Genomic DNA, 27881 nt, shown 5'->3' with positions numbered 1-27881 from the left:
GGCCATCGATGCAAAGAAGTGCTTTGGGCATGAAAAATATTGGGATTTTCAAGTCTGGCCCTTATTTCCACATTTAAATTTATTTTAACTTTAGCCTTGATTTTTATACTGCAAATATTTTTGGCTGAAATTATTGGCCAGAAAAATAAGTCATTCGTGACCAAAACTTATGTAAAATGGTGTCTATGGTCGAAATTATCCAAGCTAGGCAATTGATTGAAGTCCTTCATACAAATAAACATCATTTTAAATGACATATTTAATGGAATTCATATAAAAAGAAAGATGAATAACTTTAAGAGTTCCTTGGAACCAATTTCATCCAAAAGCGTTCTTTTGGTATTAAGGTGAATCCGGAAATGGACTCCATTAGGTTTTCGCATGTTTTCTCTGTCCGCGCAATTTTAAAATTCAAGATAATATGGTAAATAATTGCCTTGACCTCCATCAGTGCCAGCCGATTTCCTGATAAGCATATTCATAAAACATTTAATGAAATTAGCATATTGGTGATGATGTTTTCTCATATCTTCTTACCTATACACATTCTAGGACCCACACCGAACGGTAAATAGCTCATTGGGTTAATTTTACTTTTATTTTCATCAGAAAATCGTTCGGGGTCAAACTGGTTCGGATTAGGATAGTATTCGGGATCACGATGAATGCCAATTATGGGTACAAATATATTGTCTCCTTTCTTAATTTTAGCAATAAAACTTCCTTCGTCATCCTTAAGACTATAATCCGCAGAACAAATACGATCTGTTATGGTTACTGGAGGCCATTTTCGCAAAGACTCCGATATAACCATATCCATATACCTCATCTTCATAAGTGAATCGTAGTTTAAGGGGTTTCCGTCCAGTGAATTTTGCGTATGCAAAATCTCTAAGTAAAGTCTATCTTGAATTTCGGGGTTGTCAAGCAACTCGTGCGCTGTGAAACACAAACAAGCGGATACGGTTTCAAATCCGGCAACGAAGAAGAGCGTACACTGAGCCAAAAGGTCTTCATCAGTAAATTCAGCATGTTCTCCCTTCAAATTCGATGTTTCCTCTTCATAGTGCTGTTTAGCTTCCATCAATAGGTGTATCATATCGGGGCGTACAATTCTGTGTTCCTTTCGGTATTTCATAGCATCAATTACCAAATGATTGAAGTAATTAAGAATTTTGTCATCAAACAATTTTATGCGTAACACCTGAAAGACAGAACCAATCATAAATTACCATTTTTAAAATGTGAGGAACTTACCTTCATCACTTTCGGAACAAGTCCAAATAAAACAGCTTTAAATAAAACGAGCCCAGTAAACTCAGTAACCGCTTTTCCGGTCCGATAGAACTCGTTGTTTTGATCGTTGAATGAATTGATTCGTATGCCGAATGCTGTGGATGCAATAGCATCATTTGTGAATCGGGTGAAAAAATCTTTCATTTCGATGTCCACATCGTTATTGCCACTCGCTTGAATCTCACTGGTGATATAGTTAACCGCTTCAATCACACATTCGTTGATCAGCGTAAACATCAAACGCATTTTGCTTCCCGTGAACGCGGGTGACAAACAATTTCGCATTTCCCGCCACTTTTGATCTTTCAAAACGATCAAACTTTTCGAGAAAAATGTTTCGCCACTCTCTCCTCCGACAGAATTGTGATTTGGGAATGAATCAAAGTCTTTTATACCCACCTTTTTGATGAGTTCCAAGTCACGAATGTAAATGTTGCAATCACGCATCGAATAAATTCCATAAATTTTACTGGATATAATCAAAAATACTTTTAGAATGTGCCAGTTTTCAAACTATCGATAGCATTACTGATCAATCGGTGGATTATTATTTATATATGATTTATTATATGAGTTCTGGATTCTAGCATTTCTTTACTAATATATTTTATTTCAAACATTAAGTTAAACATCGCTGTTTTAGACGTAACTCATTCCTAATCGACATTATCGATAAATCGAATCAATCTTCATATTATCAAAAACATTAATGAATTACTAACAGGCTGAGACAAAAGCGGGGTTTTAATTTAAATCGTACAAGTGAGATATGTCATTTCTACAATATTCGGCAGAGATTGTACGAATAACAATATCATTGTCCAATTATCAGAAATTCAGATGTCAAGCCTAAAAAAACTAGCATATTCTGTATAACTTGTCACGAGGGCTAGTTCTTATTCAAATGTAAATAATAACAGGTAAGGAAAGGCTAAGTTAGGTTGTAAAAACCTTTTCACTCAGTCACACACTGATCACACAAATCTTTGATCAATTAAGGTGTGGTATATCTAATATTTTATTTTTCCTAAATTTTTTCAAGATTCGCAAATTGCCTTTAATTAAAGCCAACCAGGAAACTTAATTAATTAAGATTGCCTTTATATATACATATATTTTGGCAATATCAATTCTGGCAACTCAACCATTATCGCAAAGTTTTTTAATTAAATTTATCAAAGACCCCTGTTTATCGATGGTATGGTGGATTCAATCGAGGTCCCAGATCACTCCAAGAGGGATTTCGTGAAGTTCATCCAAAATCAGTTGCTGTTCCGGAAACAATTGATGCTGTGCTCAAACTAATATTGCCAAATTGTCCTGCGACCTATCGTGAGATTTGGACAACTATAGGCATTAATGAAATCAGTATACATTTAATATTGCATGAACATTTCATTGTAAATTTTTTTTTTTGCTGGATCTCACAAAATTTGTCAATCGCTCAAAAAACGATCGACACGGTCGAGAGAAGTGTTTAAAAAATACGATAGCAGGGCTTCGAAATACGTTTATGAAATCGTCACAGATGATGAACGTGGATGACGCCGAAATTAAACAGCAGTCGATGGTATGGCTGAAATGAGCCGAATCCAGTAAAAGTTGTTCGCGCATAAAGTAATTTCAAGAATATGGGTGCCCGCTTTTTTTTGGAAAAACTGTACATATCGCAACCATATCATAAGAAAAACGCAGAACGGGAAATTCTGAGTGATACACAACCATTTATTCGCCAGTTGCCTTTAATTACTTAATTAATTAAACTACTTATACATATATATTTTGGTAAAATATCAACTATTAGATCGCAGTCCACTTGTACGATCTTTGGGGGCTTGAAAAATTGGAAAAAAATTGACAAGTATATTGGGACATAAAATGGCTCCATAAGAAGGCTTTTGAATAAATTAAGATGGGCAAAATTATGAGTGCCACTTTTTGGCGAAAACCGAAAGTATTTAGAAAAAAGGAAAATATATAACCTGAGTAATGTCTAAAGATAATACAATCAGTCCGTGAAATTCTGTCGCCAAAACATCCCATATAATGATTTCCGTTTTTCCACCTGAATTTAAACCGTTCAAATTTATCAAAATGTGATATTTTGACGAAATTAAAAGGACAACCTTCTTAAAAATTGTGTGGGGCTGAATTAGAATGGAATTGGTATATGCTTAAGTCTAAATCTCATATCCCGAATATAAAGAATTTCGATTGTCTGAATGACGTTTTCCACATTAACTCAATATCTTTATATGTACATATATATAAATCTTCTGACCGTGTGTTTGTAATTGAACTGCTTCTTAACGGCTGGACCGATTGTGATGAAATTTTTTGTGTGTATTCAAAGAGATTCGAGAATGGTTTAGATTCACAATTTGGTCCACTGGAAAATGTTTTTTAAATTAATTTTTCACTTGTAATCAATTGCTAATTTTGGAATGTTTCACCGATAGATTGCGCTACCATCGCAGTATCCAATATTCAAACCTTAAATTGGCGTAAACGTGCAATAAACAAAACGATGCCAAAGTAATAAGTAATAAATTGGGAGATTCAATACATCTATGGGTAGCTATAACATTTTTTTCATACTTGCTAACTATTGGAGGGGGTATCTTGACAGGCAATTTAAAATTGCAAAAGATCTGGCATAAAAAAATAGCGGCATAACTGAAGTGTTGATAAAAAGGTCTATTAAAATTTGAGATATACAGACATTTTTTCGAAGCATTGTAAGACTGATGCCATAACCTTGCCAGCCGATTTTTTTGTCTTTCCACGCTTGAGAACCGTTTCTTAATATGCAGTTCACCAGGCTGACAATCGATTGGACTTGATTGATTTCTCTGATGCACAGCCCAAATTCAATAGTATTTTTACCCCAAAAACCAATTCTTTCTTAACGCACGAAATGCTTTATGATTCATTTTTGTTGCTTCACCAAAAATGCGATTATTCCTTAACTAATACTTATCATCTAACTAATAGAAATCATATAGATGGTATTAGTAGTACTACCTATGTATCAGCCACAGTAAAACACGGGCGGGTCCTCTAGTATAGTATATTAATGTATGACTACGTATCACTCATTTGAAGATTTTTTAAATAAAATTTTAGCTGACGCGAACTAAAATTTAGCAATTTGATTGTAATCGATTCATCTTTAATCGAACAATGGATGTTTAATTCTTTCGTAACTCGTAGGGGTTGTACCTTTTTGAAACACTGTGATGTACCTACTTATGTACTATATACTATATATAATCACTTATCGCTTTTGATATTATAGCCAAACAAAAACAAACATTTGTTCACCTGTTTTTATAAGCTTGATATCGTTCGATAATAAATTTTATGAAAGATGATTTTCCCAGGAAAATTTTGGTATCTAAATTTCCAATCAAAGGAGTTGGCTGGTCGTGCGGTATCCCTCGATCACGAAATATATAATATTTAGAAACACTCCACTTGTAAAATAAAAACACAACAAGTGTCAAAAGAATTAGTACTTCTACGAGAGCCATCAGTGAGTGTGCAAATAATTAATTGTATTTTTTTTTAACGATAAAGCGATCGAAGCTTTATAAACACCGCACGGAGCGAGATATGTCGAATTAATAAATATTGTTATTGAAATATTTCACAATTTACACAGCAATCGCAATACAGCCGACATTTATCGCTACTAGGCGCTCTCACTCAATTCCAATCCAATTAAGTAGTGAGCGACTTTGCTGAAATTGTTCAATTGTGTGCGGGCATAAACTGAGAAGAGAGAAGCAAAACAAAGAATGCAATAGATGTTTGTGATGATGAAGCGACGCACATAGGATCATTTGGTCTCAAAAACCGTACAAAATTATTTAAAGTGATTTTATGAATGAAAATTAATAAAAATGCATGATTGAATATAATAATGCAATATATTAACATAAAACAAACAAGGAAGGGCTAATTTCGGGTGCAACCGAACATTTTATATTGAATATATTTGAGTAGAAGGTAATGCCGACCAGATTTGATCTATTTTTGCTCATCCAACATACTACCAATATGCCACGAACTCAAAAAAATGTTAGCTCGGTTTCAATTAGGTACCTTACATACAATCACTAATCATATGGAGCAAGGTCAAGTGGATGTCCGAAAATCTTGGTAATAGTTATATGTATATAGGTTTTGGGTTTTCAAGTTTTTGCGCATTGTATCTATTTTAGGCGCAAAGAAACACTGTTATGAATAAAACATGTTATGCAATTTTCATTGAGTTTTGACAGAATGAAATACTATTGCCAGAAAAGGATTCTGTGCGAATTTCAATTTCATATCTTACACATTGAACGATATTTTCGGTCAAAAGCCAACTATTGGTATCGGGTCCACATGTTTGGTACCTAGGGGCTTGAACAGTTTTGGTTGGATTTGGACAATTATTGGTCAAAAGGTGGCTTACTTTAAGGGAATTATTGCCGCAAAATTTTATTCCGTTATATTAATTAATTCTTTATTTGTGTACTGGATAGTGAAAGAATCAAATGGATTTTTAAATTGTGTTATATGAGAAGTAGGCGTGGTTGTAGTCCGATTACGCTCGTTTTCACGAGTAGCATAGGAATGTGAAAGGAATGTTACGTTCTAAATTTTGTCGAAATCGGTCGGTCCGGTCTCGAGATATGGGACCCAGAAAGTGGGCGGTGCCATGCCCATTGTCCAATTTTCACACCGACTCCGATAGAGCCACCTTATACCATCTATACACCATCCGTATATAATAATTTAGCAGGATTTCAGTATTTAATAAAAAAAAAATAAATAAAGCAGTACTCATTTTATGCAAGTGACCAACCTAATTCAACGCGCTTTTTTTAAAGGGGGGAAAGACGGGGAAAATGTTTAAGCTTATATGTTAAGTAGAAACCCTGTAGTTTACTAAGAAAAATAATTCAAAGCTCGACCTCGCCCGACACTACAACAAAAACACTTATTTCTAAAAAATTAAAAAAAAAATTTGGTTTTTTTAATGATTCATTGATTTCCCGAAAAAACAATACAATACAATAACTAAATTAATTTTCATATAATTAATATTAAATATATACCATGTTGTCCAGAATCCATAAAAATATTTTCCAGAATTCCATTCACGCAACACAAAAAACCACTTGCAATTTCGAGAACAATATAGAGTTCCGCGAATAAGCACCTGCGTTCTAAACGAAATCCAGGTTCCGACTACTTGTGTTGCAATATAGCGAGCTGAAGGTCATTGGTTGATTGTAGAACGGTTACTTAGGTACTAGAAAAATCAATTTTGAATAGCATTGCTGAAGTTTGTAATTTTCATTTTTGTCCGGTGTTTGAAGGAAAATGCTCCTATGTGCGACGGGGTCACCGGTGAAAAGCGTTGCTGGAAATGTGAAGCACACACTTGTGAATATATTTTGATACATGGTTTCTATGTTTCTTTTTCGATTATTTCAATAAATCTTTTTACGATATCATTCATATCATACGTTTTTTTTTTTAAACTGCAAAATCGAACTACAACCAGGCCTACTTCCCATAAACCACAATTTTAAATTCCATACGATTCTTTCAGTTTCTAGGGTACAAATCAAGAAGCAATAAATGTAACTAGATGAAACTTTTCACGAATAATGCTTATATGGTAAGACAGCTTATGACTAAAAATTGTCCAAAGTCCACTTTTAGGTAAAATTACATATCTCAGGACCTGCCCGACCGAATTCAGACAGAATCCTTTCTTAACAGTAGTTATTCTGTGTATCAAAAATGGGTTTAATCAGTTCAATACTTCTCTGATTGGGCGAAAACTTGACCTAGCTCCCATATAACCATTACGAGAATTTTCGAACATTCGGCTGACTCTTCTGCATATGTTTGGTGGTTGTATGTGAGGTACCTTAAATGAATACAAAATCACTAATATTAAAAAAAAAATTCATTTCACGCGGAAAAAGTTGGGGTCGAAAGGGTTAATGAAACCCAAGGAACATTGTTTAGTAAATGTCATGGTAATAGGATAAAATTAGGTCGATACTACCTCAACACCATTATACTACATGTAATGATTTTCATTTTTTTTTGTGTATGAGTTTTTCAGTGTATGAGTTATATAGAGTGTATGTATATATAAAATTGTTTAAATTCCGATGCTCTGGTTGACGTTTTACATCTTAAGGTATTTCCCTGGCTTTGTTTTTTGTAAGTTGCAAGAGTATAAAATGTTCGGTTGCACCCGAACTAAGCTCTTCCTTACTCGTTTAAGATGTTTGTATATGGATATTATAGTTTAATCAGAGCTCGCAGTAATTTCCGGGGCTTTCGGTTACAGCCGAACTTAACCCTGCGTTACTTCAAGAACAGGAGATGTTCAAAATTAATGCCAAGTCCAGGTTCAACTGTAACAATCACAATTTACCAATTCTAACGGTATTTTTGAAGAAAACATTAGATCCTTCAATGGAACGTATAAATAATTGTAACTATATGAGTTTGCATGACTTCAGACTTCTCCACAAACCCTCACAAATCTATGAATATAAACGTAAAAGAATGGGCGTCGAAGTGAGCATCTTCGAAACACTGAAACACATATTCCTACAAACATTCAGACATTATTAGACGGAGGGTAGAAAATACTCATTATTCGGTGCAGATAGAAAAAATTGACAAATGTACAAAATGGCGGAAACCGAAAACCTATAAAGTGTCATAACTAAGCCATAAATAAAGATAAGTGAAATTTGGCACAAAGGATTGCATTAGGGAGGGGCATATTTGGACGCAATTTTTTTTGGAAAAGTGGGCGTGGCCCCGCCCCCTACTAAGTTTTTTGTACATATCTCGGAAACTACTATAGCTATGTCAACCAAACTCTACACAGTCGTTTTCCTCAGGCATTTCCATATACAGTTCAAAAATGGAAGAAATCGGATAATAACCACGCCCACCTCCCATACAAAGGTAATGTTGAAAATCACTAAAAGTGCGTTAACCGACTAACAAAAAACGTCAGAAACACTAAATTTTACGAAAGAAATGGCAGAAGGATGCTGCACCCAGGCTTTTTTTAAAAATTGAAAATGGGTGTGGCCTCGCCCACTTATGGACCAAAACCATATCTCAGGAACTACTAGACCGATTTCAATGAAATTCGGTATATAATATTTTCTCAACACCCTGATGACATGTACAAAATATGGGTAAAATCGGTTCACAACCACGCCTTCTTCCAATATAACGCTATTTTGAATTCCATCTGATGCCTTCTCTGTATAATATATACATTAGGAACCAATGATGATAGCGGAATAAAACTTTACACAAATACCGTATTTGAAAAATATGTAAATGACGTATAATGAAATCTCAATTATCACTTTATCATGCGAGAGTATAAAATGTTCGGTGACACCCGAACTTAGCCCTTCCTTACTTGTTTTACTTACCTATAATATAAAAATGAATCGCAAAATGTGTTGCTAAGCGCATAACTCAACAACGCCTGGACCAATTTGACCAATTTTTTTTGTAAATGTTCGTTGAAGTTTAAAGATGGAAAACCCCTAAAAACAGACCTTCTCTTGAAAGTTTGTTTGTTAGTAACGCTAAGGCTCGAGAACGTCTGCACCAATCTTGATAAAATTTTCAGAGGGTGTTCGTTGTGGATTGGGGAAGGTTAAGGAATGAAAAAACCTTATACTTTCATGAGTAAAAGTCGAATAATTGGACAATTCCAAAAAGTAACCTGGCAATATTACGATTCTTTTGGCGCCGCGATTTGATGGTACGGATGGATAGAGGAGGTCCTCAGGATTAAAAAATGTATACACGAAGAGATGGTGCTAATGTCGGCCGGCGTTTTTTTTGCCATCAACGTATGGCAGCCCAAGACACATGAACGAGTACTCCCAGAATGCGATGACATACGTGTGGAATTATGGATCGCGGTCAATCAGCAAGCGATCGTCACGATGTCACAGCACGACTTTTCAGACAACAGCTACGATGTTTGATGGACTTTATCTTGAAGCAACGTATGGTATATATGGTGCTGTTAGATGCTGGATGTACTCTGTTGAGTTGCAAAAAAGAGGTTTGTCGCACGCACGCATTCTTCATTGGATGGAGGATGGTGGTTACACCAGATCAAATTGATGAAATCATTTCTGCGGAAGTTCCTGATGTAGAGAAAGATACAGTATTATACGAAGCGATGAAAACCAATATGGTTCATGGACCTTGCGGACACCACAATCCCGCTTCGGTTTTTATGTCTGACAACAAATGTACGAAACATTATCCCATTGCTTTTCTTTCGGAAACGCAAACTGGAAATGACCAGACGACAATGGCCGAATACTTAGCATTCAACTTAGAGGAGTGAATATCGAAGTCGACAACACATGAATCGTACCATAGTCGCAACTGTTGTCTAATTCACATTCAAAATTCATGTCAATGCTGAATATTGCAGTTTGGTGAAATCGATCAAATACGTTTGCAAATACGTCATCAAAGAAAGCAACATGGCGGTTATTGGCCTTGCGCTTTGTAGTTGACGAGTTTTTTCTCAACTTACGTCAGTGATTCGTTTGCGAGAACATTGCTCTATATATTCGGAAATGCATGGAATGCATCGTCGAAGAAATAGTTACGAAGAAAGCAAGGCCAACCAGTAGATTGACATCCAGGTGTGTTCCCAACTAATGCCTTAGGACGAATTTACACAATCCGCCCGAAAAACGACGATTGCTTCTACAAGTATCTTCGGTTGATATTGATAAATGTACGTGGTTCAATTTCATTTGTCATTGCGTACTGTGAATGGTACAATGGTGTGCAATATTTGAGAAGCATGCCAGTAATTACAATTGCTGGCACATGATAATCAATGGAATCAAACGATGAACGATTCGATAGCTACTTCGCATGCCACTGAAGTGATCATTTCGACATATTAACCATCAAATTCGCGTAAATTATGGGATACGAAAAAATGGCATTACCGATGACATTTTACAATTCGCTAAGAATTGAAAATAGGCAAATTCCAGTTGATACTACCAGTGGTTTGATATCAATTCCACCTGCCTTTTGTCAATTCACTTCAACGAATAATGAACTTATCACGAATGTTTGTGCCAGTATTGGCCAAATTATCGTAACTGCGACTGCTTGAGTGCACGCGCAATTTTAGGTGCCAAAAATACGAAGCCATGAATTATCCAGTGGAATTTCTAAAATCTTAGAAGAGGCTTAGTATGCCGCCGCATTATTTGCGTCTCAAAGTTGGATCTGTCATTATTAGCTAGTTGTCAAAAAAGTCTTGCGGTATTTTCGCTAGTTGGCGCTGAAAGCGCGTAATTTTATTCGTCGAATTCCTCGGGTCATGCTATACCTTTTTGGAAAGCTCATTTCACGCGCTAACACGTGTTTGATTGATTGTTGTTTCTTTTAAGTCGTTCGTGAGTTATAGCGTCGCAAACATGGAGCAAAATAAAGAGAAAATACGGCATATTTTACAGTACTACTACGATAAAGGCAAAAATGCATCTCAAGCCGCCAATAAAATTTTGCAGTTTATGGACCCGATACAGTTTCTATTTCCACCGCACAACGATGGTTTCAACGTTTTCGTTCTGGTGTAGAGGTGGTCGAAGATGCGCCACGCTCCGGAAGGCCTGTCGTCGAAAATTGCGATAAAATCGCTGAATTGGTCGAAAGAGACCGGCATAGTAGCAGCCGTAGCATCGGTCAAGAGCTGGGCATGAGTCATCAAAAATTCATTTCAATTTCAATTAAAAAAAAATTCAATAAAAATACCGCAAGACTTTTTTGACAACCCATTATTTCGCAATCTTTATGCACCGAAATTTTGTAATGGAACCCTACTGATTGTGCTGTAGCTTTCATATATCGGGTGATTTTTTAAGAGCTTGATAACTTTTTTTAAAAAAAAACGCATAAAATTTGCAAAATCTCATCGGTTCTTTATTTGAAACGTTAGATTGGTTCATGACATTTACTTTTTGAAGATAATTTCATTTAAATGTTGACTCATGTGGTTTCAACAAGATGGCGCTACATGCCACACAGCTCGCGATTCTATGGCCATTTTGAGGGAAAACTTCGGAGAACAATTCATCTCAAGAAATGGACCCGTAAGTTGGCCACCAAGATCATGCGATTTAACGCCTTTAGACTATTTTTTGTGGGGCTACGTCAAGTCTAAAGTCTACAGAAATAAGCCAGCAACTATTCCAGCTTTGGAAGACAACATTTCCGAAGATATTCGGGCTATTCCGGCCGAAATGCTCGAAAAAGTTGCCCAAAATTGGACTTTCCGAATGGACCACCTAAGACGCAGCCGCGGTCAACATTTAAATGAAATTATCTTCAAAAAGTAAATGTCATGAACCAATCTAACGTTTCAAATAAAGAACCGATGAGATTTTGCAAATTTTATGCGTTTTTTTTTAAAAAAAAGTTATCAAGCTCTTAAAAAATCACCCGAAGGGGCAGAATGCATGATTCTACGAATTCCTTTAAGTTCCAGCGATTTGTCATTTTAGTTCGAAAGTATTCAGTTTCGAGTTGGAAAACAATCTTCTCTGTACATTTACGCACCGGAACAGAAACCAAAAGATGTTGTTTATCAGGATGCGTTACATAGAAAAAAGTTTAGAAAAATCGAAAATAAATGACTTTTAACACAACGTAAATTCAACTTTCTTTTCATTTCAAAACACATAATTTCACGCAGGACAACTCCTTCGGGGTCAGCTAGTTCAATAATTTTTTATAATAATTTTATATAATAGTTTTGCTCACTTAACGGTTGTTTGTAACATCTATAATATATATATAAATAAATGCGAAATTCGTAGTTGCCAAAATGCTCGAATGACGAAATTTTGTTAAAGATCTACTATATAAGATCGGCCGGATTGTGCAGCAGGCACAGTTCTAGGTAACAGTTGTGAGCTAAGATAATGAGTAATAAAACATTAAATTGTTGGAATTAGAAATAAAGACACAATTTTAACAATCCAGTGATCGAACAAAAGGGTGAATTACAAGACTTATAGAGAAATCCGTTACAATATTTTTTTGTTTCATTTTTGCTTTATCTTGTTAGAGACCGTTCTTGTAGAGCAGTAAATTTCCTACAAAACTAAGTTTACCATTTTATAATTTTTTTCATTAAGTTATAAAATTCATAAAAAAAATTTGCAAAGTAACAATTTATACGTACATACATAGTATGTATGTCTGCTTGCAGTAGAATTATTTGAAATATGACATGTGACGATGGTCAAAAGGCCGGAGTCTACAATATTGCATTGGCAATTCAGAAAGCCGTCATATCAAAATACCACGTGTGATATTAGGGTCGAACAAGAAAGTCCCCGCTGCCTATATATCAGAAACCAAATGTCGTTTAGACATGTTCAAAAAAGTGGAGATTCGCTGGGTCAAGTTAAAAGGTCCATTTGCTGTTTATATTGATAATTTATTAATTTTATTGTTTATTCTATGAACTTTTTTCGCTGCAGACCATTAGCTGCTGCTTAAATTATTCCTGTATGCTTTGAGAATCTGAGAGCGGAAGCAATATATGGATAAGTATAGACACCTAGTAAATAAAGAACGGTTTCTTATGCTTTGTTTTACATATTTGTAAAAGAGAGAACAGCACTTTATTATTATTGAAAAAAAGAGAGTATATTAAGTAAATTAAAAAAATATAAAAAACAAACAATTATTCAATCTCATATGCAAAACTCTTTACAGTTACATAAGTATATACAAGAATTCATAAACATAGACACATGCTTTGCATAAACAATAGTAAATTAAAATTCTAATCGGCTACTCACTAAAGCAACTAGAATAACAATATTTTGATGTACATATGTATGTACATATTTGCGAATTTGACATGTTCGATTCAAGATTATGCGCGTGGAATAAGGCGAACCCAGAACCCGCCCATCGGGTTTATTTGAAAACCACGTATATCATCCATTATGTTTTTCACCGTTTTCGGAGAACGCACCAACTTGAAGTCCAATATCATATAGTACATCATAGCCTTGGCTTGCATCAATGCATACCTATTACCTAAATCAAAAAATAATTGTTCACTTGAGTAAATATAATATAAGTCAGCATGTATACATATGTATGTATGTATGTATGTTTTGTAACTAACCTATGCACATTCGTGGCCCCACACCGAATGGCAGGTACGTAAAGGGTTTAATATTGTCTTTGTTTTCATCGCTAAAACGTTCAGGATTAAATGCGTCGGGATCCTCGAAATACTTTTCATTATAGTGCAGACCAATGATGGGAAACCACACATAGTCATCAGTTTTAAATTTAAATACCAAGTTTCCATCATCATCAGTGAGGTCGTAATCCTTAGAGCACAAGCGATCTGTAAATCCAGCAAGATTCCATTTACGTAATGTTTCGGAAGTGACCATGTCCATGTACTTCATTTTCATCACTGCCTCGTAAGTTAAAGGTTTTCCGTTAAGTTCCTCACGCACCTCTAGTGCCTCTTCGTATAATCGTTCTTGTACTTCAGGATTTTCCATTAGCTCATGACAGATTACCGAGGTGAAATTGGCATTATTTTCAAAAGCGGCGAAAAAGAAAATAAAGCATTGTGCTACAATGTCATCGTCAGACCAGTTTTGGTCGGACTCCTGTTTGGCTTCGATCAATAACTGGATCATATCCGGCCTATGGATTTTATTCTCTTGTCGATATTTCATTGTGTCTATAACTAGTCGTTTGAAGTAATCCGTTTTATCGGTATCAAATATTTTATACCCCAGGATCTGTAGGCGAAATATAAATACAATTACATATGTATGTAAGTATATATTACTGATTTTTTTCGAGTATACGTAACAAATACCTTTTGTACAATGGGCATTGTATTAGAAACAAAGAATTTGAGCATTTGTTTGCCGCGGAAATTTGAAATCGATTGTCCGATCATGTAGAACTCATTGTTCTTATCCTCATAAGAATTGATCTTCAAACCAAATGCAGTTGAGGCAATAATATCATTTGACAAGCGCGTAAACCAACCTTTGAGTTCTATATCGTGACTCTTTCCACCTTTGGTCGCATCACGAAGCCTTCCTAAACATTCATTCAGACATTCGTTCATCAAACTAAACATGGCGCGCATCTTGGCGGCGGTAAAGATCGGAGAAAGTGTGTTGCGCATATTTTTCCAGCGTTGATCCTTCATTACAGTCAGCATTCCGTTAATGAGAGGATCGTCGTCGGCTTTAAAAAACGGTGTGTGGTTTACGAAGAAATCAAAATCTTTTACAGTCATCTTTTTGATATAATCGGGATTTTGTACCACGAATACAGGAGAACGAAAATTGTAGAACCCGACAATATCGCTGAAAAATAAATACAAGTAGGTTAACATTGTCTGCCCTTAAATTCATTGTTTACACATAAAATTAGTTATAATAAAATACATACTAATAAATGTGTCTGTCCAATTTTGCACATTTTTATAGCACTAGTACATATATTAAAGAATATGGGAAATTGAAACGATATTTGATGAAGTTAGACTTCTTGGAAGTAAGAAGAATGTTTTAATTCTTGAACTTGACAATATGAATATGGACAATATAACAAGCGCTAATACAACAAAAAAGAACAGTAAAAAGTATATAATAAAATATAATTAATATTTTAATTGTGGAATCTGAATAAACAAGTTGATTAATGCAAAGTGTATTATTATTTTTAAGATAATTGTAAAAAATATGCATAGTGTTGTCAGGAGACTGATTAAATGCAATGTACCATAGCGCAAATGCATACATACATACATACATGTATGTATGGTTTCAGGATGTTGCTTGCCCGATTTGAGGGATAAATTGGAATCATACTTCTTGGGATAAAATAATATCATTTTCGATTTCGATTTATTTATTTTTTGTTTGTTTTGTGCAGTGAATAATGAAGAGGATTATTTAGTATAATATATATTCCAAAGTATTTTAGAACATTGACATTTCATTTGGGCAAGATAAACGTTCATTAGGATAACTGACTATATGGTGTAACAACGCTGCCTGAATGATCCTCTACACCTTATGATTATTACTAAAAAAATACAAAAAATACCTTACAAGAACTTGATTTCGAGCGGTCAGTTTATATGACTGCCTATATGCTAAAGAGTATCATAATTCGGGGCTTCCGAAGTGAAAAGCTTCTTGCAGAGAAAAAGGCAAGTGCAAAACTTTAGATCGATATCTCAAAAACTGAGGGACTAGTTCGTTTATGTACTGGCGGCCGGTCAGACAGACGGGCATGGATAAATCGACTGAGCTGGTCATGCGGATCATTTGTATATTTATTCGTTTTGGGTGTTACAAACATCATGACAAACTTAATATACCCTGTTCAGGGTATAGAGGGTTTCAGATTTTCGAAACCTTACTTTACATGTGTACTATTGTAGTTTGGATGAAGGCCTCGTAAAATCCTCACCATCTTTTACCAAGAAACCAAATATTAAAACTTATTTTTTTTTAATTAATATTCGAAAAGTTGCATACTTCAGTTGAAGCACACTTACTCATACAAGTATATTGTTTATGTTTTTGAATAATAAATACATATGTACATAAGTACTTATTTACGTATTCCAATAAATAAAGTGTGCTCAGTAAAAGTGCCCATACACGAGCACACAAGTGCGTTCGATCGGTATGAATTCGTTTGCCCATACACGACACACAAATCCATTTTGCGTTCGTTCTTCACAGAGTTAACATGTGCGGCAGGGAAGCGGAACATTTCTTCGAATTTATTTCTAATGTAGCACTTTTATCTATTTCTTTGTATTTCGTAAATAAGTTATTCCAACTTTTATTTTTCTCAATTTTATTTTTATATTTATCACTTTTCATTTGCCAAATTGCCAATTCATTTTTTATAACATCAATAAATTCTGATACGTAATCTTTATTAAGGGGGGAGCCTGCTTTAGAAGCTTCAAACAATTGTTTTTTTTTTTGCTTAAATTTCCTTAAAAATTATCTAAGAATATGTCCCAAAGTTATAGATAGGAATTCGAAATATTATCGAAGCTAGAAGGGAAGTGACCAAAAGGCATAACTTTGAAGCGTGATTTCTCGGTTTTTCATTTTCACGATTATTCTTAATTGGCGGGCAGGATAGAAAAAAAACTAAACGTCGTATGGAATTAGGGCAAAGTTTATTATCATTGGCATACAATTAACTTCTATTTCAACTAAAAAAAATTTTAAGAAAAGTCAAGTTTTAACATACTTTTAAACAGCATAAAGTAAAATTTTTTTGGTCAAAAGCCACTATTTATTCAATTTTTAAAAAAATTTTAAAATTTTACACTTTTTTTTGGAATTTTCTTAGTTTAACTAGAAGATAAATTCATAAAAAATATGAATCTCTTTGAATTTTTTGTTTCCAATAGAAATTGCGACCTGCATCCTGCCCGCCGTCCGAAAAATGCACATGCGAGATGCATCGGGCAATTGCTTCCCAAAGGCAGAATATCAAAGATTTCGTATCCAAAAAATTTGTGAAAGGTGTTCAAATATATAACTATAAAGTCTAGAAATTTGGCTTGAATCAGTTATTTCTTTACCTCCCAAAAAAATCCTGAAAAAAATCGATTTTTTGAAGCCTCGAAAGCAGGCTCTCCCCTTAACACTTGCCATTGTCCGCGCTCTTCACTGTTCGGCGACACGAGAGAAACGAGATTTTGTGCGCAGACAACGCCATATACGATGCACATGTTCGCGCTCCGATCGTAAAAAATCAAACATTTTCGCGAACATGGATCGGTACGCGAACAAGCCCATACACGATAAATCGCAAGCGCACACATACCGATCGAACGAACTTGTGTGCTCGTGTATGGGCACTTTAACGTGGTGATTAGATACATTTGTTATCGAAGGAAAGGTTTGTTATTGTTATATTTTGCCAATTGCATTGTGCGCAATTATATTTACATATACAATAAAATATCAAATGTTCACTGTAGTATTGTGCAATATCAGTGGGAATTCTATATCACAGGAGCTAAAGATTAGAATTGTAGGTTTTATTTTTATTAACTATGATGTGGTATGCCGACATCGCGTGGGTCATACTTATACCAAAATGTGGGCTTAGCTTAGCTTCGTTCGAAAATTGAGGGGATATATTGACATTGTTCAGGATAAAAGTATTTACTAACTTTAAGTAACTTAGAGCTAAAATGTATGTAAAGGTTGCATCCAACTAAATAAAAAGAGTGCAAAATTTCCACAATATCCATATATCGAAACTTTCTTTTAGGGTATAATTTTTTATCACTCAAAATATTTATAAAAGTGATTTTGAAGTGAAAATCTGTATTTAAGAGAATTTAATAGTATTTAAGCATCCAACCGAAAATATTTAAATGAGAAACGAATATTTCCGACCAGGTGTGCGCTAAGAAGCTCGTACATATGTAAGTACATATACAGATGCTCAGATAGGATTACCGTAAAAATATATACTTACATATGTATGTATATGCATATGCAATGTACTTGCATATCATTCCACTTGATTGCAACAAAGTGGATGACAATGAACACCACGTAGAGCAAGGAGAGAACAACTATGCTATGCTGCGATTGCGCCGTTACTTTTGTAACGAGAATACTTTTATGTACATAAGTAATACAAAGCATGTACTCACTGATCTTTATTGCGTTGATAAAATTTGAGGACCGTCTTATTGAAGCCTTCTCTATTCAACACCACCGCCCCCGCGTTACCCACCAGAGGCCAAGGCTCTTCGTAAGGCACTCCACGCTCTTTAAATGTATTGTATTTAAATGTAGCCCATTTGTAGAAAATGTATAGGAGTAGCAAGGACACAAGTCCCAATTCGATAAACACCATGTTATCCTTCTTCTCTTAGTTTTTCGTATGGATTAGAGCTCTAAATTTATTACCCAACTATTCACTTCAATGGTTCAAGCATTACTGAATTCATAGACTAGACAATATTTGTTTTGCACTACAAAGCATTTCATAAAATGTTTTAATGCGAATGAGAAAGAGCTTTTTGTGCAAACACGAAAACCACTTCTCCTTTGTGTGTGAGTACGTAAAAGCTTAACAATCTTAAAGATTCAAAACCTCTATAATGGGAGAATTAGTTTACAGAGGGGGCGGACACACTTTAAAGCACAGCCGAACATTATATACATACATATGTATCTGGTTTTGATCAATTTTATTATACCAGTTTTTGACATTAATAAACCGGTGAAAAACATTTCATTTGGTATAAAAGTATCCTAAAGTCGTTAATGTCATTGTTTATAGTGCAGAGAAAGCTCTTAATGAGCAAACGAGAGCAAATGAGCGCAAAACACAATAAGTTAAAAGATAAGAACAAACAACGATAAATGGTGATATATAATAATATACAGCTTCAGAATATTCTTATGAATACAAAGTATAAGTCTGCCAACAAATTTGTACAAGCGATTACATTTTTTATCAAAAATTTCGTTAAAATGAAATATTGGAGGGAAATAAGTTAACATTCTGAGACTTAAGCATTTCGGTATTTTGGTATATATTAATTATATATGGTTAAATTAAATATTTTGTGAAAATTTGAACTTGTTTCTTCTTTCCATTGCTGTACAGCAACTATTCATATCTTTACAAGATTTGAAAAAAGAAACAAATTTGTCTGGTTCCTTCCTTTTCCACCCATTTCTCATTTTTTGTATTTTTCTTCTCCTTGTTCGAGGATTTCCTTATTTGTATTGAAGGCGAAAATCACTGGTTCGAATCAAATCTGAACTTACGTTTTACAGAGGTGAAACTATATAATTTACGAGTATTCGAGAATAATTCTACCCGGCCCCTGTATTTGAAATCATAATACATATATAAATCGTAATTAATGGTTGGATCGTCCACATACGTGAAATGTTTCGTAGTATAACTCATCTTTTGCTTTGAAACAACTCTCAATCTCGCTTTGTTTCAGTATCCATTTTCTTGAAGTCTAGGAACATTGCTATCGAATAACTCCAAACACTGCACAGAATAATTAAATAATATTGTTTTGGTCGTTCGTGCAGAGCTTTCGGTTACTCAAAAAATCATGAATAATAGTATGTCCAACATGCTCCCTGTAATTTCATCATAGATGTGTTCGTTCTAAAGAAATTTGTATAACACTGTTGGTAAAAGTTCCATTAAAGACTGAATTTGAGAGAGCTTGTTTTTTATTAGAGATATGTATGTACATATATGTACATATGTGCTTGAAATGGAAAAAATCAGTTGAAAACTTGCCTTAGCCCCTGTATGACTAATATCACGATTTTCAAACATCAGGTTGACTTTACTTCTTATATTGATGGTATGTGCGGTACCTTAATGAAACTCAGAGATGATCTTTTTCTGTTAATAATAACTGGTGATAGCAAAAATAGTTAAAAGCAGTTCAATACTACGCCTATCTCTCATATGGCTCAAATGGCTCAATATGTAAAATATCTTAATTAAAATTAATCGGAATACACTTGCCAGATGTTGCTGCAGAGTATAATAGTTTTGTTCACCTAATGGTTGTTTGTATCACCTAAAAATAATTGAGTTAGATATATATGTATAAATGATCATTTTGAACATGTGGGCCCCGCCCATAGTGGATTCAATGTACATATCTCTAAAACCGCTCAAGCTACAATTACCACATTCGCTCAGGATAAATCCCTATAGTATCCTTGCCGACACTGCAAACATGGATGAAATCAGATGATAACCTACAACAGTTTTTTTAAAAACTATACTTTCCTGTGTATCAAAAATGGAATGGTTGAATCGGGCCAATACTTTCTTAGTCCTCCTATAGCGTGTTTTACCCCTAACAGTGTATGTTTGTGCCTAAAATGGATAAAATCAGGCGATATGACTAATATTAGTATTTTCGAACATCCACAGTTGTCTTTACTCCATGGTATTGGTGTGTGAGGTACCTTGATGAAACCCTGGGAGCATTTTATTAGTTTAAGGCATATTAATACCTCCAAAATAAGTCAGGAAATTACAAAATTTGATTATAATTTATTCACGATTTCATCGAATAATAAGTAGATGTTTAATTCTTTCGCAACATTTCCCAGTTTTTGGTCTTTGCAAGTTGCAAGAGCATAAAATGTTCGGATGCACCCGAACTTAGCCCTTCCTTACTTGTTCTTAATTGTTTACAAACATAAGCGCAAGGTTTGTTATATACATACATACATACATATAGTACATATACATAAGTATGTTAGTCTTTGATGCGTGGAATTGTGAGCGAGAATATGGAAGCTAGACTTCGAAAGCTCCACTGGGTTTCATAATTTAATTTAATCAATTATTTCATGTCTTAAAGACTTGCCCTGTCGAAAAAATCGCATATTTAAGAACATTTAAAAACTGAAACGGAGTATACTGTGAGCAAAAAATAATAAGACTTTGTAATCAAGATTTCGCGCGAATACCCATTTGACGAAATATTTTTTTCTAGGTTGGTAATCATTAGTTTTTAGTATACAAGTATACTTGTCTTTCTGCAGTACATAAAGTCCATTCGGCGGAAATTCGGAAATTATTCAACAAAGAAATGCCATAAAATTTTGTGCGCGGAATCAAATTTCTGGTACCAAAGCGTTCAGAAAGATGGAATAGGCGTTCGGTGATAAATGCTTGTTGTGAATAAGTGTTTTTAACAGATTTTACTGGCATCGTTGGGATACCGGAAGGATCAGTAAAAACTATTTTGAAAGATCACTTGGGCCTACAAACAGTGAAAGCACGATTGGTTTCAAAATCACTAAATTTTTTCGAAAAACGTGTCGCGTTAATGACTGTGAAACAATGCTTTCCGACTACCAGGATGTCATAAAACGTATCACTGGCGATGGGAGTTGGATCTATGCTTGCGACCGAATATCGTGACAAAGATAAGCCGAAGCCGAAAAAACTACGCAAAGCAGGCCAAACATCCAAGTTATGCTGACAGTTTTCTTCGATTATCTAAGTGTGTGCACTCCGAATGCTTTCCGACCGGCCAAACTGTCAACAAGGAATACTATTTGAGTGTTGTACGTCGTTTACACAAAGCTATTCGTAAAAAGAGTCGCATACTCCATTGATTCGACAAACTAAAGTGACCTCTTCTGGGGAACCGTTTTGAGTCAATTGAAGACAATAACTGAATGACTATTCCGGAATTTACTGTTCCGAGCTGTCTTACTATTTTTTGCTCATAGTAGTATTTTATTAATTTTAACTGGAGCATTTCGATTGGAGAACTAATTTTTTTGATGGAATAATTGGTTTTCGAATTGTTTGAAAACGCTTTGTTTCCCTATTGCTTCACGAGTGTTGTTGAAATTGAGTGTTGAATAATTAGTACAAAAGTGTAATAACCAATTTATTTATTTATGCCACCACTGTCTATACTATTTCTATAAGTGTGTAGGAATATGATAACATATGTATATGATTATACATAGTATTAAAATATATAGTTATATACAAGGCTTCCACGCAATGGCATTACATGTAATAAAGATAATTTATGTCAATAAATGTTGAACATTAGCAGGATAGCGCCTTCATGGATCCCGAGGTACTATACGAACCCAAAATCCACCAATAGGATTGATTTGGAACCCACGAACATCTTCCATAATATTCTTCACCGTTTTCGGAGATCGTTCGAGTTTGAAATCCAATATCAGATAGTACATCATTGCCTTGGCTTGCATCAATGCGTATCGATTACCTGTTACGTATATTATTAGACAACACACCAATAGTTACCTACTTCAGTGTTACTTACCAATGCACATTCGCGGCCCTACACCAAAAGGCAAATAAGTGTAAGTCTTAATATTTTGTTTATTTTCATCATTGAAACGTTCGGGATTAAATGAGCTGGGATCTTCAAAGTATCTTTCGTCGTTATGCAATCCCACCACCGGAAACCCCACATAGTCGCCAGCTTTAAATTTAAAGACAACATTCCCATCGTCGTCGGTAAGATCGTAATCTTTGGAGCATAAGCGATCAATCATGCCTGCAAAGGACCATTTGCGTAATGTTTCCGAAGTGACCATGTCCATGTACTTCATTTTCATCACTGCCTCGTAAGTTAAGGGTTTTCCGTTAAGTTCCTCACGCACCTCTAGTGCCTCTTCGTATAAACGTTCTTGCGCATCAGAATTTTCCATCAGCTCATGACAGATTGCCGCAGTAAAATTGGCATTATTTTCAAACGCGGCGAAAAAGAAAATAAAGCACTGTGCCACTAAATCATCATCGGACCAATTTTCATCCGACTCCTGTTTGGCTTCGATCAATAACTGAATCATATCCGGTCTGTGGATTTTATTCTCTTGTCGATATTTCATTGTGTCTATAACTAAACGTTTAAAATAATCTGTTTTTTCGGCGTCGAATACTTTAAAACCCAGGATCTGTAATCAATATTTAAGGTTTTTATATTTATTAGTAAAGCATACAGAAATATATATCATTTTCATTCGAAATTATGTTTCTAAAACGTACTTTTTGTAATAATGGCATTGTGTTTGCGATAAAGAACTTTAGCATTTGTTTGCCGCGAAAATTGACGATGCCTTGGCCGATTGAGTAGAATCGATTATTCTGATCTTCGTACGAATTGACTTTCAAGCCAAATGCAGTGGAGGCGATAATATCATTAGACAAGCGTGTGAACCAACCTTTGAGTTCTACATCATGACTTTTGCCACCCTTAGTTGCTTCCCTTAAGCGGTTTAAACTCTCATTGAAACATTCGTTCATCAAGCTAAACATGGCGCGCATCTTGGCGGCGGTAAATATGGGTGAAAGTGTGTTGCGCATATTTTTCCAACGCTGATCCTTCATCACGGTCAGCATTCCATTAATAAGGGGATCATCTTCGGATTTAAAAAACGGAACATGATTTACAAAAAAATCAAAGTCCTTCACGGTCATCTTTTTTATGTAATCTGGATTCTGAACCATAAAAATTGGCGAGCGAAAATTATAAAAACCGACAATGTCACTAAAAATTAAAAAAAAATATGTAAATAATGAGTTAGTAATTCAATTACTGTTGCAACATGTTGCAATAACAAAACTCCACAATAAGATACACGACTTTTATTTGGTACAACGAATATAATCAAGGAGCATCTATGATTGAACAAAATTTTAGGTGGTGGTGGCCACACCCTTTAAAAAGTTTAATGAACTATACATATATTCTGTAATGTAACCCTATGCGAAATATTAATTCTCATCTATGTGGCATCACCGACACATAAAAAGCAACACTTGAATTTCAACCGCCAACGCGAACGCAACCTCCCGTGCGATATTATCATTTTTTCCAGTAAACTTTGTGAACTATAATTTAACTTTTAAATAAACAAAGACCGTTCTGAAAAATAGAAAGTGTCCGAATAAAAACCTTTCAATCCTAACTCATTCAAGCTATAAGATCCAAATTTACTCAGGGAAAATGGCTTTGGTAAATCTACCCACCCTGTGGAAACGGGTAAATACGGATTATAACACCTCCTACTCCTCACATAACGGTTTTGTTAACAACTACTACAAGTGCGCTAAATCTTTAACCAAATGCACCAGAGACATAAATTTTGGATCCGAGATGGTATGAAAGAGCTTTAATGGAGACAGTATCAAATCTGAACGATGGGTGTGTCACCGCCCACATTTAAGAGAAACCCCCTATCTTGGGACTTACTCCACCGATATCGACAAAATTTAGTACGGAGTATTATCTTGACATATTTATATATCAGGGCCAAATCGGACTACAACGACGCCTACATATCTCATTTAACACATTTTCAAAATTTCATCTGATTTTTTACTTTCCAGTATACAAATCAGGAACTAATCAATGTATCTCGATAACACTCTGTACGAACTGGTGTCTTTACCAAATCTGAACACAACTAGCTATGCTATGCCCCCAGATACCGAGTATGTGGACTGCATTTCTATTGTGAAAATATTTTTCCGCAGCTTTGACGTTTGCAATTTACGTGAATAAAAAGTATTCGGTTACATCTGAACTTAGCTCTTCCTTGCTTGTTTTATTTACCTCATTATATTGCTTTTCGATAAAGCAATAAGCGATTGATTTCTCACATTTCTAGAAAAACGAATCATAGATGTGTTACTGCACAGATGTGACTTCGTAATAGAGCCAAATACCCGTGCGCAAAGAGTAGTCGTCTGAATAATGATTAGTCAACAAGCAATCGTAAACATTTCGTTTGCAATTATTTATTTCGCGAAGGGGGGAAATATGAAATAAGGTCTGTTATCAAACTGCATAATAAATATAGGAAAATCAGTATGATGAATTTGAAAAACAAATTTAAATTGCTTATATTGGATAGATACAAGTTTTTGACATGATTCAGAGATTCGAAAACTAATTAATATTTTTATTTTTTATCTATCATTTTTCATTCCATGAATGGCTCGTGAACGAAGATTTAATAATACTTATACATAAATATATGTATGTATGCATGCGTACGCGTGTACTTGTCGTGTAGATTGTCGCATTATCTTGACACTGAAACAGAGGTACTTAAAGTGATTAATTATATGTGATAACTTTTATAACGGACACCACTACGTATAAGGCGATAAATTTCATCAAGCTACAATTAATTTCATTAGAATATATATACATATATGTAAATGTATCGATGAATGAATCATCCCTGCATCAAATCTAATTCTGACAATTGATATTTCAACATACATATATGTATGTAGATAACAAAATTATACCCCCATACGAGATTAATATTTTGGTCGAAAATTTGGTTATGAAACGTTTCGACTACGCAGTGTTTTCAGACCAAATTCTTTATATATTCGCTACTTTTAGGGGAAGTGAACGTGTAGACCCATACAACGCAATGCTGATTAAGATTGTTACATGAAGATATAAATGTGTGTGCAAAATTGCTTCCTCACACTGGTGGTATATTGTATTGCAACTTTATCCATTACGAAGAGAACAATCTATACGGCATTTACCTTACTTATCCACAGAGGTCATTTCGAAACCACAGACTAGTCAGATTTGGAATAAATTTGTAATTTCTAAAGTAATTGAATAAAGTACATTAATTGGGTTTTGCCACCCTGCATGTCATGTCATTGCCTAAGCAAAAGTTGAAGGAAAAACACGCATGCTCTTTACTCGCACGGTCTTGAAAAAGCTGCAGAACATTGTTGCCCTAAGACAGGTCACAACTTAGTGGCTTCTCATTTGAGCCGGATGGGCATAAGTAACGACGATACATGCAATAAGTGAATGGTAGGTATGAGAGAGATACTGTCCAGCCTTACCACGAACTCGTCTTAGATATCTATGCTTCGTTGTTCAAGGGTCTGGATGAAGAGTCAAAATTAGATATCAAGTCGCTTTTAAAGTTCGCAAAAATTAAACTGAACCACCATCTGGGTATACTAAAGACCAGTAGGTCCATGTAAGGTGTGACAACTGAACGGTATAACCTAATCTAACCAATTTCGAATTTTGTTAAATGCATTTGATATCGATCGAAAAAATTTCATCATCACAACAACAGTTTTCTTAAATAGTTTTTTATGTAAAATAATGCATTTGCTGAAAGAACGGTAAAACGGTTTCGGATCGCTTTTAAAAACATTCATTGCGCTAAACACACGTTTAACATCTGCAGTAGAGTATGGTAAAGGGAAGAACGAAATGGGGAAAATTGCCAAATACTCAAAAGGATTCAGTATAATGCCATTGAATAAAATTAACATTTCTCTAACCACAATCAACACTGATCAAAATTTCAGAATCTGCGACACATTTTTTCGCAAAAGGTAGTAAGTCACATTTCAATTGGGTTACGTATTCGATGAAGATCGCTTTTATGTTATATAAAAATTGCTTTTTTTGCGTTTCAAAATTACTGGAAAGTTTAGCTCTTTAGAAAAGTTTAAATATTACTATTTTACGTTATTCACCACTTACAGATAAAAACACTGGAAAGAACACAAGGCACGTACGGTTTTTTTTCGACTTTTTAGTTTTCAAAAAGCACTAAGTTTTCAACTAAGAAGAGACTAATACAAGTATGGTTCAGATCTTTTTTTCAGTATCTTCGTTTGAACAGAGGCAAATACATTATACTACATACATACACACAATATGTATGGCTTTGAAGTGCACAAAATGTATAAAAGGATCAGAGAAGCATTGAGATGCATACACATTGTATGCCGAATGTATTACACAATCTCTTATTATGCCTCTTAATTATATATTTTATTTACTAAATTTTTCCAACGAAATTGTTTGATTTTCCCTACACAGTTATGCTAAATTAAAATTTCGCAATAAGCTACAAGTTAATTTCTAAAGAAGACACTAATTGTTCACGTGAAAATAAGTGTGATTTTAAGATTTCCAATATCCACTCACTGATTGCGGTTGCGCTGATAAAATTTCAACACAGTCTTATTAAAGCCTTCCTTATTTAATACTACCGCCCCGGCGTTGCCAGTTAAGGGCCAAGGTTCTTCGTAAGGTACTCCACGCTCTTTGAATGTGTTGAATGTAAGTGTTGCCCATTTGTAGAAAATGTACAGGAGTAGCACGGACACAAGTCCCAATTCGATAAAAACCATGTTGGTAATACAAATATTTCTTCTTTTAGAATGTTCAATTTAGAGCTGAATTGAAAATTTTATTTCGCAACCGTTCACATTGAAAGTTTAAACAACACTAAAACAATATAAAAGTTCTTCTGATTGTTAGGGACGGGGAACACCAACAATTACTGTCATCGAAATGCATATAACAGCTTTATGCACAATTGCGAGGAGAACTCTCTGTACAGACAATTTTGATATTGTGTTGGAATGTCTATAGAAAGCTCAATTTACTAATGAATGAGAACGAAAGCCAACCGAGTGACTGAAGACTTAGATGATTAACGTACAACTTTTGATTCGCTTTGCTTCAGACTTTTTCCTTTTTAAAATGCGATGCTCATTTTGTACTGCGCAACAAGTTGCAGTGGTGCGCACGCCTCAATACTACTACATTTTACGTTTGCGGTGGACAAACATTGGTCGACTTCCTAAACGCAGGTTGCAATGCATATATACAATGCATATAGTTCCTAAAGTCATACTTGAATTTTCTGGCAACGCCTAATGTTCCTAATTAGTTGGCAACTCAGTTTTAAACGCATCAGATGTTTAAAGCGTGCATCAATTTTATTTGGTATGCAGAACAGACAATGGCAGAGTAAATAATTTTTATTTATTGTAACTAATTTAAATTGTGTTATCATTTCGTTTTATCTTATATTATAGAGAAAAAAGTGGACACACGAGCGGAAGAA

The 27881-nt window shown here is 34.7% G+C and overlaps 3 protein-coding genes across 7 annotated transcripts in view; 1 reads left to right on the top strand and 2 right to left on the bottom strand.

Annotated features, from left to right (window-relative positions):
* Positions 1-27881, top strand: part of LOC126755040 (uncharacterized) — an 83038-nt gene that overhangs the window by 13324 nt on the left and 41833 nt on the right. The gene's annotated exons all lie outside the window — the stretch shown is intronic.
* LOC126754796 (uncharacterized) lies at positions 230-27279 on the bottom strand. The gene is made up of 11 exons (XM_050466923.1): positions 26954-27279; positions 23005-23506; positions 22277-22913; positions 22051-22219; positions 14264-14765; positions 13547-14183; positions 13313-13455; positions 4621-4844; positions 1258-1765; positions 538-1204; positions 230-465 (listed from the first exon to the last, which is right to left on the bottom strand). The coding sequence occupies exons 1-11, from the start codon at positions 27157-27159 to the stop codon at positions 296-298; spliced, it is 4365 nt and encodes a 1454-aa protein (XP_050322880.1). The 5' UTR covers positions 27160-27279; the 3' UTR covers positions 230-295.
* LOC126755039 (cytochrome P450 9b2) lies at positions 13045-18405 on the bottom strand. Its single transcript, XM_050467315.1, has 4 exons — positions 18110-18405; positions 14264-14765; positions 13547-14183; positions 13045-13455 (listed from the first exon to the last, which is right to left on the bottom strand). Exons 1-4 carry the CDS (start codon positions 18313-18315, stop codon positions 13289-13291), a joined length of 1512 nt encoding a protein of 503 aa, XP_050323272.1. The 5' UTR covers positions 18316-18405; the 3' UTR covers positions 13045-13288.

The sequence above is a fragment of the Bactrocera neohumeralis genome, chromosome 4 (genome assembly GCF_024586455.1).
Source record: "Bactrocera neohumeralis isolate Rockhampton chromosome 4, APGP_CSIRO_Bneo_wtdbg2-racon-allhic-juicebox.fasta_v2, whole genome shotgun sequence".
Classification (NCBI taxonomy): domain Eukaryota; kingdom Metazoa; phylum Arthropoda; class Insecta; order Diptera; family Tephritidae; genus Bactrocera; species Bactrocera neohumeralis.
Note: the sequence above shows the minus strand (reverse complement) of the source record. Positions and strands in the feature narration are given on the sequence as shown.